The 13,977-nt window shown below is 37.9% G+C and overlaps 1 protein-coding gene across 1 annotated transcript in view; it reads right to left on the bottom strand.

The window, feature by feature from the left end:
* Window positions 1–13,675, bottom strand: part of si:ch73-127m5.1 (neurotrypsin) — a 44,830-nt gene extending 31,155 nt beyond the window's left edge. The window contains exons 1-3 of the mRNA XM_067430450.1: window positions 13,268–13,675; window positions 9,149–9,191; window positions 1,042–1,284 (exon numbers count right to left, since the gene is read on the bottom strand). Coding sequence (XP_067286551.1) covers window positions 1,042–1,284; window positions 9,149–9,191; window positions 13,268–13,327 — 346 coding nt within the window. The 5' untranslated portion in view covers window positions 13,328–13,675. The remainder of the gene's footprint in view (window positions 1–1,041; window positions 1,285–9,148; window positions 9,192–13,267) is intronic.
* Window positions 13,676–13,977: the final 302 nt, after the last annotated feature.

Here is a 13,977-nt window from a genome sequence, read left to right as displayed (position 1 = left end):
TGCAGACATTGATTGTTTTTTTGTTTAGTTTTTTAGTTTTTTGTTTTCTAAAATGAATCAAATTAAAAGCAAGGTTCTCATTAATGCTGTGTATGAATATTCCAAAGCTAAATCCTGAAGAATGAATAGGGTAAAAGTACTCTGAATTGCTGGTATTTCTGTCATTATTGCAAATTTCACATTGATTTGTCAAAACACATTGCAATCTATGACAGGAAACCTGCCATGCAAATTGTTCTGAATATTGTATTTAATCAGTGATAATGACAGACTTCCAAAAGAAGAGGGTGAGATTAAAAAAAAAATGCAGGGTTGTTTTAGCAACTAAGGAATATTCTAAACTCACAAGTGGAACATAACAGAATTTTAAAGGGTTAGTTCACCCAAAAATGAAAATTCAGCCATCATGTCGTTCCAAACCCGTAAGACCTTTGTTCATCTTCTAAATACAAGTTATTTTTTATTAAATCCGAGAGCTCTCTGACCCCTCTATACGAGAATACTTTTTATGCGCAACACCCAAAATAATGACTTTATTCCATAGACAGCAATTTCATTACCACTTTTAAGGCCCAGAAAGGTATGAAGCCTCATGTGAGCGCCACGATGTATGTGTGTGATGCTGATGAAGGAGCTAGCCAATGGTGAGCCGTAGAACTCGGAAGTCCTGCTTTGTTTACACTACGTCAACAGTGTAGGAGACTGGCACAGAAGAGAAGATATTTTTGAATTAAGTCATTATTTATTGGGGGGTTGAATACAAGAAGTATTCTTGTCGCTTCATAACATTAAAGTTGAATCGCTGTTTTCACATGGACTCTTTTAATGATGTCTTCATACTTTTCTGGGCCTTGAAAGTGGTAGTGAAATTGCTGTCTATTAAGGGGTCAGAAAGCTCTCTGACTTGATCCAAAATATCTTCAATTGTGTTCGGAAGATGAACGAAGGTCTTATGTGAGTGCAATGATATGAGGGTGAGTAATTAATGACAGAATTTTCATTTCATGGGTGAACTTTAATTGTAAAAACTTAAGTACTCACCTTGGTGGCAGTCGCAGTAGGCCCAACCAATGGCACCTGAGCTCTGTCTGAAAAAGCACCATGGGTTGGACTCACGGTCAGGATTTCGACAAAAATTGTGCTCTCCCAGACCCCTACCCGGATACTGCTGCACGTAGTCTGGGAATTCAGTCCACTTTAGACAGGGTGAACCTGAGTCAGTCTGAGAAACGGTGCCATTGTAATAGCCCAGCTCAGTGAAGCCCTCGGAGCAGGACAGAGGAACTGCAACAACAACAAAAAAATAGAAAAGGGATTTTATAGTGTACACAAATCCGTTTTAGCTTCCAAATCTCATCTTTAAGGCTGACTGTTCGCACTGGCATTTTCCAAGTGATGAAATCTGATCTGTATGTTCAGACAGTAGTTAATATCCGGCGTATCTATATGAGCATGATACCAAACGATTCTCATTCAGCACTCGTGAGCAGCTGTTGGTGGTAAAAGAAAGGACAGAAAAATGGAAATTTAGTCATTGCTTGTCTATCATGAAACCTGGCTGCGATGCTTAAAATTAGATTTGCAGTTAGAGTGCATTCACACTTATTCACTCATTCACTAATCACAATTTAGTGAATGTTACATATTTAAGGAATATTTATGAGGATCAAATATTAATAATATAATACTCCAGACTCCAGATGAATCATTCACAGACCATATACCTTGTATTTAAAGAAGAAATTAGGTATTTATTATTTAGAAAAGCGCACATAAAATGTATTGTTCACTGAGTCCTGAAAAATAAAAAAATTATAGTTAATCAAAACATATATACATTATAGTTAATATATATATTTCTAAAAAGTGACAAAGTAACCATTGGTCTGTGTACAAAAAAAAAAAGGATTTAGTTCCAAGATTGCTCACTATCTAGCAAAATCCCTTTCCAAAATAAAAATCTATGTCGCATAAATTGCCAAAGTGAGAGCTCTGCAGATGTGGCATTTCAATATGGCTCTCCTGCCAGCATCTTATATCTAACAGCGGCCCTTTTGTTTATCTCTTTGGAACACCCACCTTGGCCTCCAAGCCATGAGCACTGAATCCTCAGGGCTGGAGAATGAAAAGAGGGAGAAGTTGGACATCTGGATCCCTTATACAGCCTCCTTTCCAAGCATAAAGGATGAGGGATTAGACAAGGCTGTGCTCAAAGCAGGTGCTGAGAAGCCAAGATGAGCAGCCAATAAAGCGGCAGGGAGCCGAACTCTCACTGACCTGCCCTACTTGAGACTCTCCAGCAAGATCTACACCACCCGTACTGGATTTAAAGACACAATTATTGTAAACTTGCACCTCGTGTTAAGGAAAACAGGCAGTTGTGGTTTCTAAGATCCAGTTTAAATAATAACTATGTTTTTGTCACATTTATTGCATATGCACTTTCCCAAAAATGTTTAGATCAGTTGGTTATTTTCTTTTAATAATCAAAGCAGCGTTTGATTGACCGATGTGTAGGTGGTCCGATGATGTCACCTGGTATGCATCAGTATGGATTAGCGTTTACACTACAAATGTCAGATTTTCGACAACCTCAAAATGTAATGACTCTTCACACCATATGCCATCTAAATGTGATATTTCTGGAGTAAATTCGGGCTAACAGACCCATTTTGAAAAGTATATGAAACCGTGCAGCAGTGCAGAAGTGAATGAAACTGAAATTACCACAAGGCTTTATTCATGGATAGACATCTACCATGTCTACCAATTATACTGTCACTTAAAATGTGTCTCAGCAGGTACAAACTGACAAGCTTCCAGTGACAAGCAATTTATCTGTCCAAACTGAAAGAAAAAAATTGTTGTCATGTGACACAATCTTAGCCAAATTGAGTGCATTTGATGTTATATATACACACCAGGTTTTTGGACCAATGAGATTTCCCTGTGGGAGGGGCTACTCAATGCAACACAACAAAAGCAAAAAGCCGGAATGGACAAAAATGCACAAAATAATTCAATATTTTTTTATAGTGCATATTGTTCCAAAGCAGCTGCAAATGTTTGAGTAACCTACATAAGATAAGGGGTAAAAAAACAAAGAAAAGAAGAAATGAAACAGAAGTCCTCACACGATTATGGCTGGATCATAGCTGGATAGAAAATCATAGCTGGTCTTCTTCCAGAACTCAAACTCGATTATGGTAACTCAGTTTTGGTGTTGTAGTGCTGTGGAAACTGGATCAAATTGCATTTCGCACATAACAACATCACGCACACTGTGAACGGCTAGATAATGTGTAGGAAAGATTATTAGTAGAGCTGTTCTAAACTTTCAAACAGTTTGAACACAACTTTACTTCGCTAAAAGATTTGAGTGTTCGGGTTTGGTGCTGTGCTGATGAAGACACAAATGCATCTCTCTCAGGATGACTGAACACACGGTGGGGAGGAGAGCAGAACTATGGGAAGAACTCACGGAGAGTTAGATGGTGAGGTCCATATGGACTGTGAAATGCTGCAGACATTGCACAAAAAAAGCCTCTAAGAGATGTCAGCAGGTTTTTCATGTTTGTCTGCAGTTTTTGAGGAACTTTGTTGGGAGTTGGACCCAAAGACAGTCAGAGAAGGATGGAGAGGCTGTGATCTGTCACTTCCCATAATCCTCTGTTAACCCACAATTCCTTAAGTCCCAGAATCCAGCACTACATGACTCAGCAGAATGTCCTTCCCAGTCTGTCACTAGAAAGCTCTGTAGATATGAAGGGTTCTCCACCTTCCATTTGCCTTTGAAAACACATCATTGGCAGTGGGAAGAACAGGCTGTTAATCACAGTCATGAATGGCATGTCTGCAGTCTTTTTTGTCTGCATACTCATACGACTGCACTTTCTGAGCCAGGCTGTCTGTATTCAAGTGATATCAGAAAAACATATATTACAGAGGAACTGTGTGCGTGTGTGTGTGTGTGTGTGTGTGTGTGTGTGTGTGTGTGTGTGTGTGTGTGTGTAAAGAACAGCAGTAGATTAATGTCTCCATCTGCAAGCTCAGACAGACTCACTGCAATCAGGGCAGAGCTGAATTAGACATATTAAAACAGGATGACGGAGAGCGCTCTTAGAAAGAGTTGTGCCAACCTCAGGGAAATCGTTGACTGCGTTTCTGCTTAATTGGATGCATAAAGATGTGTGGGCAGGAAACGCCATAATGCTGTCGATAAAGTGTCTGGGACAAACTGAACAAATATTTCATCCGTAGAGAGTGAGACAGAATAAAATGCTTTTGATTGGTTTTTACATTCATTTTCATCTTAATTAGTATTCTGTATTGTTTTACAATAAGACATCCTTAAAACAAGATTAATTCCCTTGAGAAGCAATAATTTGTCAGATAATAAGACTTGCTTTAAGATAATATTTTAATTAAGACTATCTTACCCCATTGGCAAGCAACTCTTGTTTTAAGCATTAATCGAATATTCTTAAAAAGCCCTTAAAAAACATGGGATCGGTCATATTTCTAAAATGTTTTTTTTTTTAAAGCAGTCTATCCAAATGCAGAAAAACTGTAATATTGTGAAATAATGTTACAGTTTAAAATTGTAATTATTCCTGTGATGGCAAAGCAGAATTTTCAGCATCATTACTCCAGTCTTCAGTCACATGATCCTTCAGAAATCATTCTAATATGCTGATTATGGATTTCAAACCGAGGGACAATATCTGCCATTATAAAGCTTGGATTAGCCAGGACTTTTTAAATATAACTTCGACTATTTGTCTGAAAGAAGAATGTCATATTGACTTGAGTGTGGGTAAATCATGGGGTAATTTTCATTTCTGGGTGAACTATTCATTTAACCCCCTTAATTCATTACGTATAGATACATTAACAACAATTTTAAACAAATTTACGTCATTAAATGGAACACTATGTGAGTGGCGCTCAGTGGCACAAGAGGATTTCGAACAGCTTACATTTAAGCTTACCTCTGGCTCCACCACTGCTTGAATCACGTGTCGCTTACGGTGCAGTTTTGATATCATAGACATTAAGAAACACTAAATAGTCATTGAAATTTGATGTAACTGACATCCATCCTGCACAATAAGTGCCATAATTGATATTGCTTTTAGAATTTATGGTGCATCTATTATGCGTTTTGGAATTGTACAGCCCTGGTCGTGATAAACTGACATTAAATCAAGATTCTTTAAAAACAATTGTGTTCCGCACTACTGGAATGACATAAGGGTAAGTAAATAATGATAGAATGGTCATTCTTGGTGAACTATCCCTTTAAGACTGATACATTAGGCTGACATTTGGATCCTTTTATAACAAAGAACAGAGGAGATAGACATCTTCTGTTTGATGGAATAGTACATTTGGTGATAAAAAGAAGCAAAGGGATTTTTACCAGGAATGACAGTGAAGGTCAGGTAATAAAAGAGTGTAAAACAGAGGTGTCTGCGCATCAGGAACAGCACCAGGAGCCGGCCATGCTTATTCAGCACAGGCTCAGACATTTTGATACCATTACATTACGTTGCAAGAAAAAAAAAATGGCTGATCTCCACTCCAGGTGTTAATGACTGCTACGACATGGAAAAGGTCGGGGGAGGGGACGCTACGGGGAAACAGAGAGAGAGAGGCATGTAGGATGCATGCTCTATCATGGATCTGATACATTAACACATCTCGCACTTTGAAAACAAGCCATTCTTTGAGAAATCGACTCCTGTGAAATCATCTTATACTGACATTCTTCTCCATTCTGAACCAAACACACGAGGATCTGACACATAAGGTGGGGGATGAGACATCAAAGCTGTTTGAGAAAGCAAAGACTGGCACAGATGCACAGAAGAGGGAGAGTAGCTGAGGGAGAGAGAGTCTTTTCTCTGATGTTTTGAAGTTGTACTCCAAAAAGAATTATTTAAAAAAATGACCTGAGTCAACTATAAAAATTGGAGGACATAAGTGATTCAGTCAAAGCTTGGGCAATACAAATGTACAATCTCAATTTTGTTACAAAAACCAAAAACTATTTTAAAAGCTAATCTTTGGATAATCAAATAAGAACAACCAAATTAAATAATACGTTAGATATAATAGAACTTCTCTAGAGACAATACGTAGTTAACAGTGGGTGCAAAAAATAAGCAAACCCATCATTCAAAATAATAATAAAAAGAAGACAAATACGGAGCACTGTATTAGAACTCTTTGGCTGCGATTCATTCACCTTCAGCCACTGACACCCTCTGTGCCGCTCCAAGCTAATGGAAGCACACTGGCAGAACGAATGGCAGCAGAAAAATCAAGTCATTTACGCAAAGCATCCGTATGGCGTACTTGGACACACACGCTTTCAGCTCTGCGCCATAGGAGAGCTCATTCTCCCTCCCCAAATAATCCATTTCCCCACCACAATGAATATTTGATACGGTTCACATAACGTGCTTTGGCGTGTTAAGCGAATGAGGGAGCGGATGCATGGTGGGGCACCAATGGGTGACAGGAATCAACGTAAGAACATCAGGGCATTCGCATTAGCATCGGCATTGGCATTTTTTCTGCAAAAAAAAACAGAAATGAGTTCTCTTACAGCAACTGTTTCATGTACAAAGCATCAGTTCGAGACATTCTTTGTTGCACAACAAAGACTTTGCACGCAATCTTTGTTTCGATGGATATAACTTTTTTTTTTTTTATTTGGTCCACTGTGGCATGCTACCTAGATCTATAGGAAACAATCTAACCGTGCAGTTTTCAAGGGAACTATAAAATCATAAGCTGACCCATTTCTTTTGATGTATAAAGGATGCTTCTGGCACAGTTTATGTTTTCAATGAGAAGAGAAAACCAAAATCGCTCCATCTAAGCCCTTTCCGTTCCCGGGCACCATAAAGCCGCCTGATTGGCTGGTCTTGGACGGGCTGTTTATCTGTCTTGATGCAGTGACATCAAAGCGCAGACAGTCATTAGCACTTCGGGATTGGTACTGGGGAATTTCACGCTGTCAAAGTATATGAGAGCGAGATGAGGGAGAAAATCTGACACAGCTCAGAAAGATGGGACACCATCACAGGGTGAATGCCCTTATTAAGCATCCGCACTGGTGATATCCAGCGACCAGCGCACAGTGATGGGGTGTAAATGTCACATTTTGGAGCTCAAGAGGAATTGATGAATTATTTATATAAGACAACCCATCGCAAATCCATCTTCTTCGGCTCATTACTAACACAGCCAGAACTGAGAGAATGAGATATAGTGGAATGTAACTCTAAACAAGCATTTGTTTTTAATTTTTCATACATCTCTATAAATGCACAAAACATGAAAGTGAGCCAGTGTCTTCTTTATAGACCATGAAATGAAAATTGTGTTTTGTGGCTTTTAGTACTTTGAACTACAGTTTATGCTAGTGTACTCTTAAAATATGATAAAAGTTACCTTTAACATGTCCTTATTTTCCGGGCAAATCAACTAAAAAAGTTGATGACTCATCTTGCACTATACAGCTTTGTGGCCAATCAAACGCTCTCTAGAATGAGGATGTCTCTCCCCTAATACCACCTGAATCAATTAACAAAGAGCAAATTCATGTACTGAAGCCTACTAGCTTTTTGTAAAAGGATGTAATCTCTTCAATAAATATATCCTTTTTCAAAAATCCACACATGAAAGAAATGGCTCGTTGAGAATTTCATAGAGAATTTAATGCCCTGTTTCCACCTGGAATTAACATCTGTCATCTGGCCAGATTACTTCTATTTATCCCTAGCCTATAGATCTAGACGCACCCTAGCGACAGCAAATCTAATTTGCAGCCAGGGTCGTCTAGCAACTCTCCGTTGGCATTCGAGCAGGAAAAACCAAACTCTGGTCAGGTCAATCACATCGTGTATAGAGTCGGTGGGCGGGCTTAACATAATGACGGCAAATTTGTGACGGTTCCGTGTGCTACTTGAAAATAAAGAAGCTGGCGAACGGCGGCCTTTCGAATCGGCTTTGGCTGCGACTCTGGAAGACTTGGAGTTAAGCATTCCTTTGAGAAAAGAACAAAGAACGGCACTGAAGTCATTCTTAAAAAAGGAAGATGTGAACGGAGTTTTGCCGACCGGATACGGCAAAAGTTTAATCTGTCAACAAGCTCTGCTTCACCTTCATCGTTGCTCTGGTTGGTTGTAGCGCTATCCTATTGCGTGAAGAGGGACTTTGAAAGACAACCGTTCATCCCGACCCCCGGATTAAGCCCTTCCAACGATGTGTTCCCAGACCCAACTTCATCTTGATGCGAGTCTGGCTTGTCAGGCTAATTTATCCCTGTTTTTTACATGCACCTCAAATGTGTGACTACATGTGTTTCTAAATGGAGGGTCACTAATTTCATGAGAAATGATATCACGAGCAAATGCTGTACAAAACTTGTACAGCATGTTGAGGAAGTGCAGCAATGTTTGCACACCATATTCTCAATTATTAATTTTCATAAATTATGCAATTATGCATATGCAATTTATGCAAATTAAATGATCTGTCATTGCATACAACAGTTAATGTATGCTTTTCCAAATGTTTTCATTTAACTCAGAAACAAAGTTTAAAACTCTTATTTTAGCATAATGGTGATGAATTGAGGGTATGCATCATTTTCCCGCCAGATTTCAGATGTTTCTGTAAACTGCTGCGATCCATTTGCTTCTCTTTTCTGCAGCTTCCGGCAGTCAGTTAAAATGTACCTCAGATTTCTTGTCAAATCTATTTGTACAGGCAAATCACAAAGCTCTTTCATATTTTAGATGCGTTTTTTGAGTGTGTTTTTGCAGTATTCACATTGAAATCCAATCCTGCCACTCAGTCTTTTTGCCACTCGGTGAGCATAACCGCAGTTACGCCGGCCGATTGTGACGTCACATGCATACCCTCTATAGGCAGTTCTTTAATGTTGCCTCAGACACATTAGGACTGATTAGAATTTACACTATAAATGCTGATGGGTCACATGCATTTTTGACCACTTCTGAATGTGGTTGACATTTTAACATGGATTTTGGACTCTCTTTACATGTATTAAATCTTCTAAAATTAATGTTAATAGCAAATGGGGCGTAAAACTGGACACACATTGGCTCACCTGTATTCTGCACTGCATTCAGGTAGCTGTCATCACCGTTCACCTGCAGGCAGGGAAAAAGGAAACTGAGTTCAAATGCAGAGAGAGCTGACAGAATTATGAATTGATTTGTTCGGAACACTAAAGTGTCTGTTTTTCTAGAAAAGTGAAGCTTTATCTTCTTAGACGTGACACACATTTGAACAGCGGTACAATCCGTTTCTGCCTGGCTCAGAGGAAGCTGTGGGAGTCACTCCTGACAAGGAATGAAGATAATATTTGTTAATATTTTAACTGACATTTTATTTATGCGCTTTCTCGTACTGCACTGCGACTGAAGAGCAATTAGGAGATGAGTTATCATTTTAATCTTTAAAGGTAACTGCTGTCTTTCAATGGAAGTGGGGTCTTGGATGCAAGGTAAATAGGATAAAGGGCCTTTCCACATCGTATTTAAGTGGATTTAATAGTTTAATCTAAGAACTTAAACTGTAAAAAACAAAAACAAAATTTACCTATGAAACACATAGCGATAAACAGCAACATGTACATTTAATTTAAATGATTTTTACACTTGAAAAAAATACCACCAAGGTGGTGCAAATTAATAGTTGAACACGCTTTGAAATGATTCACAAAAATGAACAGTATACAGGATCCATGGAAATGAATTGAACATACCAACTCAAGCTATTACAGAATGCTATTAAAACATCTTAATGCCCTCATATTCATGAGACAAAGAAGAACCATGAAACTAGTCTGTGATACACTCTTTAGGAAACCTAATAGTCAAATAAAATGCACAGTATTAATTGGTAACACTTTATAATAATTGCATGTTATGGATCAGTTAAGCATTAGCATATAGTTAATTCATCATTTATAAAGCATTAATAGACATTAATAAGCAGTTTAGAAATACAGCCATAAATGCTTTTTCTAATTGCATGTTCATACTTTATGATGATCAATTTATCATTTATAAATTTAGTATCACATTATTTATAAACCAGTGATTGAAGAGTTGTCAGTGGTTCATAAGATCATTTAGAAAGTGGAAGTAAATTATTAATAAACTATTTAAATGTACATTTATGCATCTTATTATTTAGACATACCGGTAGTAATTGTTACTCAGTGTGTTAATAAATGCTTTATTAAAATGTCTTCCTACTGTAATTCTTGATTAATTCAGGTAGGTTAAACATTTACACTATTTTTGTGAGCTGATCGAGCTCATCTAAAGTGTGGACTATGTATGCTTCGTAAAGCAAAGGAGAAACAACAGAGATTGAAAGGCTCAGTTATATTCTGCACTGATGATTTATTTATGCCTCGTGAAGCTAGTAAACTTACAAGTGACAACTACTAAATGTTTTATAACTACCCGAATTAATCATGAATACATGTTAATAAAGTATTTATTAACACACTGAGCAAGTATTACTATGTCAAAATAATAAGATGTATAAATGTACATTTAAATAGTTTATTAATCACTTTCTAACATATATGAACCACTCCTAAATAACTGGTTTGTAAATAATGTAAGACTTAATTTAGAAATGGTAAATTGATCTATTATTGAACACATTATAGATATAGATATAGATATATAAATCAAGAATAAAGTATTTATAGCTGTATAAACTTATCAATGTCTATTAATGCTTTATAAATGACAAATTAACCATTTACTTATGCTTAACTAATGATTCATTGCATGCAGTTATTATAAAGTGTTACCTATTCATTTCATATCCTTTATTGTGAATATATGGTGAATACTTAATTGCAGTTCCGTAAAGATTTCATTGCTCTGCAAACGCTTTTAAAATTCAGTCGAAAATATAAGCTACTGATACGGTGATCAAATCTGCCACTGAGTTTTCCATCCATTCAGCTAAAATTTAGGCAGCTCTCAAGGTTGAGTACACCCTAGAAATCTGAGGATTGCAGATAGAGCGACATTGTGGCATCAAGAAGGAACTAAAGCTCCTTCTGTGACTTGAAATGCAATGAGATATTTCAGCGAAGCAGGAAAGCAGCTATAAAGGTTTGACTTTTCCAGAACCAATCGGACTCTGTTCTAACAACTGATTTCTCGCTGAGCATCAGAAACCTTGCAGCTTGTAATCCTAAATTTGACCTAGCATTCATCACTGACCCTTAAGAATATTTAAACATTTCTTTTACACTTACCAGTCCTTCAACTAGATAAAGGAATCGTTGAAGCAAAAAAATAAGAGTTCTGTCATCATTTACTCAGCCTAATTCAGTCTTTCAAATCTATGATTTTCTTTTATCTCTGGAACACAAAAGGAGTTATTTATAGCAGAAATCCCAAACTGCTTTTATTCTCTCCAAACAACGATAGTGAATATTGATGGTTTTCAAGCAAGATTCTAACACAAAGCCTTTAGAAGACTAATATACAGCATGAGTCATATGGACCACTTTTATGATGCTTTTTGGAGCTTGACAGCACTTTTGTTGCATTGAAGAGAGCAGATCAGTCATTCTGTTAAGCTTCTTTTGTGTTCCATTCAGGTTCAGAAGGACATGAGTAAATATAAAGCATTTTATTTTTCATTATTCCTTTGAAACCCTTGCTTATAAGCTGCACCGCACAGTCATTTTATCAAACACGTCTGTAGATGAAAACATGGTATTGATTTACTTCATTACTTTACGACCAATGAACTGATCTGGGGGTTTAGCACCATGCACCAGCAGGGATAATTGCATTATAGATAACAAGCTCCAGTTATGCACCCTGATATTTATGCTCATATCAACACACTCCGGTCAGTTACGGCCATAATTGCATCTGTCATTTTCATTCCACAGCAGCAACTGAGGCCAGCCTGACGCTGTACTTGATTATGTTCCTTTCCCTTGAAATAGCAAAATACACCACAAAAAGCCCTTGATTTAAGCAGCATCTTTGTTTTTGACATTTAAGGAACAGACTGTGGTAAAGGAATATAGCACAGATGAGCGAACATATGACCAGGTGTGTCATACTGACAGCTGCAAACAGAGGAGGGCACATCGATGTCTTGCCTATAGCACATATCCGGTGAGCTGCTGCTCTGTATCAGGAGTCTAATTGCAAATGCACATTTTGAAATGCATGCAGATATAAAATCAACCCGGTGTATTACACCCATCTCAGGGGCAAAGCCTTTCAACAGATTTGTTGGTGCTGTAAAATTTTCATAATCAAGAGGAGCATAAAGTCGCTAATGGAGCACGGCAGTCATATTACTCATTAATTCCTTCCAGTAGTGCAGTTGTTTCACCGCCCAAACAGATGTTAAGATACTCCAGCTATAGTATGTAGTGATTGTGAACTGAGATGAAGGTATAATTATCTAGCATCCCGATGCCTTTTTCTTTATGTTATGCTAATAAACCATTCCATTTAGGAATGGTTTAGAATATATTAGTACATGGAAAAAAGACTTAAATCTGTCTAAAATTGCGTTTCTGTCTAATCTTTCACAACTGGATGTTTCTTTGTCTTCTGTGCTGAGCTTGAGTTTTGAGATTCCTGTACAGATATGCTCTAAAAAAAACAAAATCAGACATTCTTTTCAAACTATTTTGATACTAAATCATTCTCCACATCCCCTGAAATACCATTACCTGTGCAGGTCAATAATTTTGTTCTAGCACACTCATCAAACTCAGTCTTACAGCAGAATGTGGGTCAATGTGTTGTATTTTTCACCCCGGAATCATTCTGGTTTGCAAGCACTGGTCTTTGTGCATCTAAAGAGGATCATCCTAAATCCCAAATGATAACTGAATTTGAACGTCTGTAATTCTCTGTATTGTTTAAGCAACATTTCCTCCATACAGCATGTCAGATCCTCTGTTAGAGGGAGGTGGCTTTGCTTGAATCCATTAAACAGCATGTGAGAGCTTTATTGCACAATGACAGATATTAGATGCTAGATTTGATGAACAACAAAAAAGGTGCACCTTGAAATCATGCTATATTAATGTTATCGACTCAAAGCACTAATAAGAACACGTAAAAACACACATGGTCGTAGCAAATGCAATAAAGCCGTTTAGGTGTATTTCTCCCACTCTATCTTATTGAACAGCCCTAAAGGCGCATCTTACCTCCAGTAAGACTGCAAACACACCGAGCAGCGCGAGCATCATCCACACTCTTGGATCCATCCCTATCTGCGGCTATGGGTCAGTGGCATTGTCCTGTATTAGAAGCCACCTCCGGAGCAGGGTGTATTCGCGAATGAGCGCTGTTCAAACGGTTTGAATGGCACAACTGCGAGGAAGCAAGAGCGTAGGTTTCCAGGGTGAGTGATGCCGTGCTCCGTGACCCGCCGTAGGTTGATACGTGATGTCTAATCGGTGTTTTGGAGTAGCCTAGTAGTGTCAGGGACGCACACACCCCTCGTAGCGACCCACGCGCAGCGCTACGTCTCCAAGCGCTCACGCACCCCGCGCGCGCCGCACCGATGAACCAGCAGCCAACAAACTGGGCGTCACTGCTGCCTTAGTGGAAACCTGGCAACACAATAATAGTACAATTAATAAATAACAAGTTAAAGCAATTTGTGACATATGTGCCTAATGAACAATTAAAATGCTGCTCTATAACTGTAATAAAAGCCTATTAATAAACAACTATAAATAAATAAACAATAAATACATTTGTTGTGTAGTTATGCTATAAAAATGTTCTGCTAAATATAGACAAAAATAAATCATGAAGTAGTTCAAAGTGTGTAAACCCCAGTGGTTATTTATAATAGTGTTGTGAGGAATACAAAAATAAATAATTTTGATATCATGCAGATCGATTTTGT

This window comes from Pseudorasbora parva, chromosome 21 (genome assembly GCF_024679245.1).
Source record: "Pseudorasbora parva isolate DD20220531a chromosome 21, ASM2467924v1, whole genome shotgun sequence".
Taxonomy (NCBI): Eukaryota; Metazoa; Chordata; class Actinopteri; order Cypriniformes; family Gobionidae; genus Pseudorasbora; species Pseudorasbora parva.
Note: the sequence above shows the minus strand (reverse complement) of the source record. Positions and strands in the feature narration are given on the sequence as shown.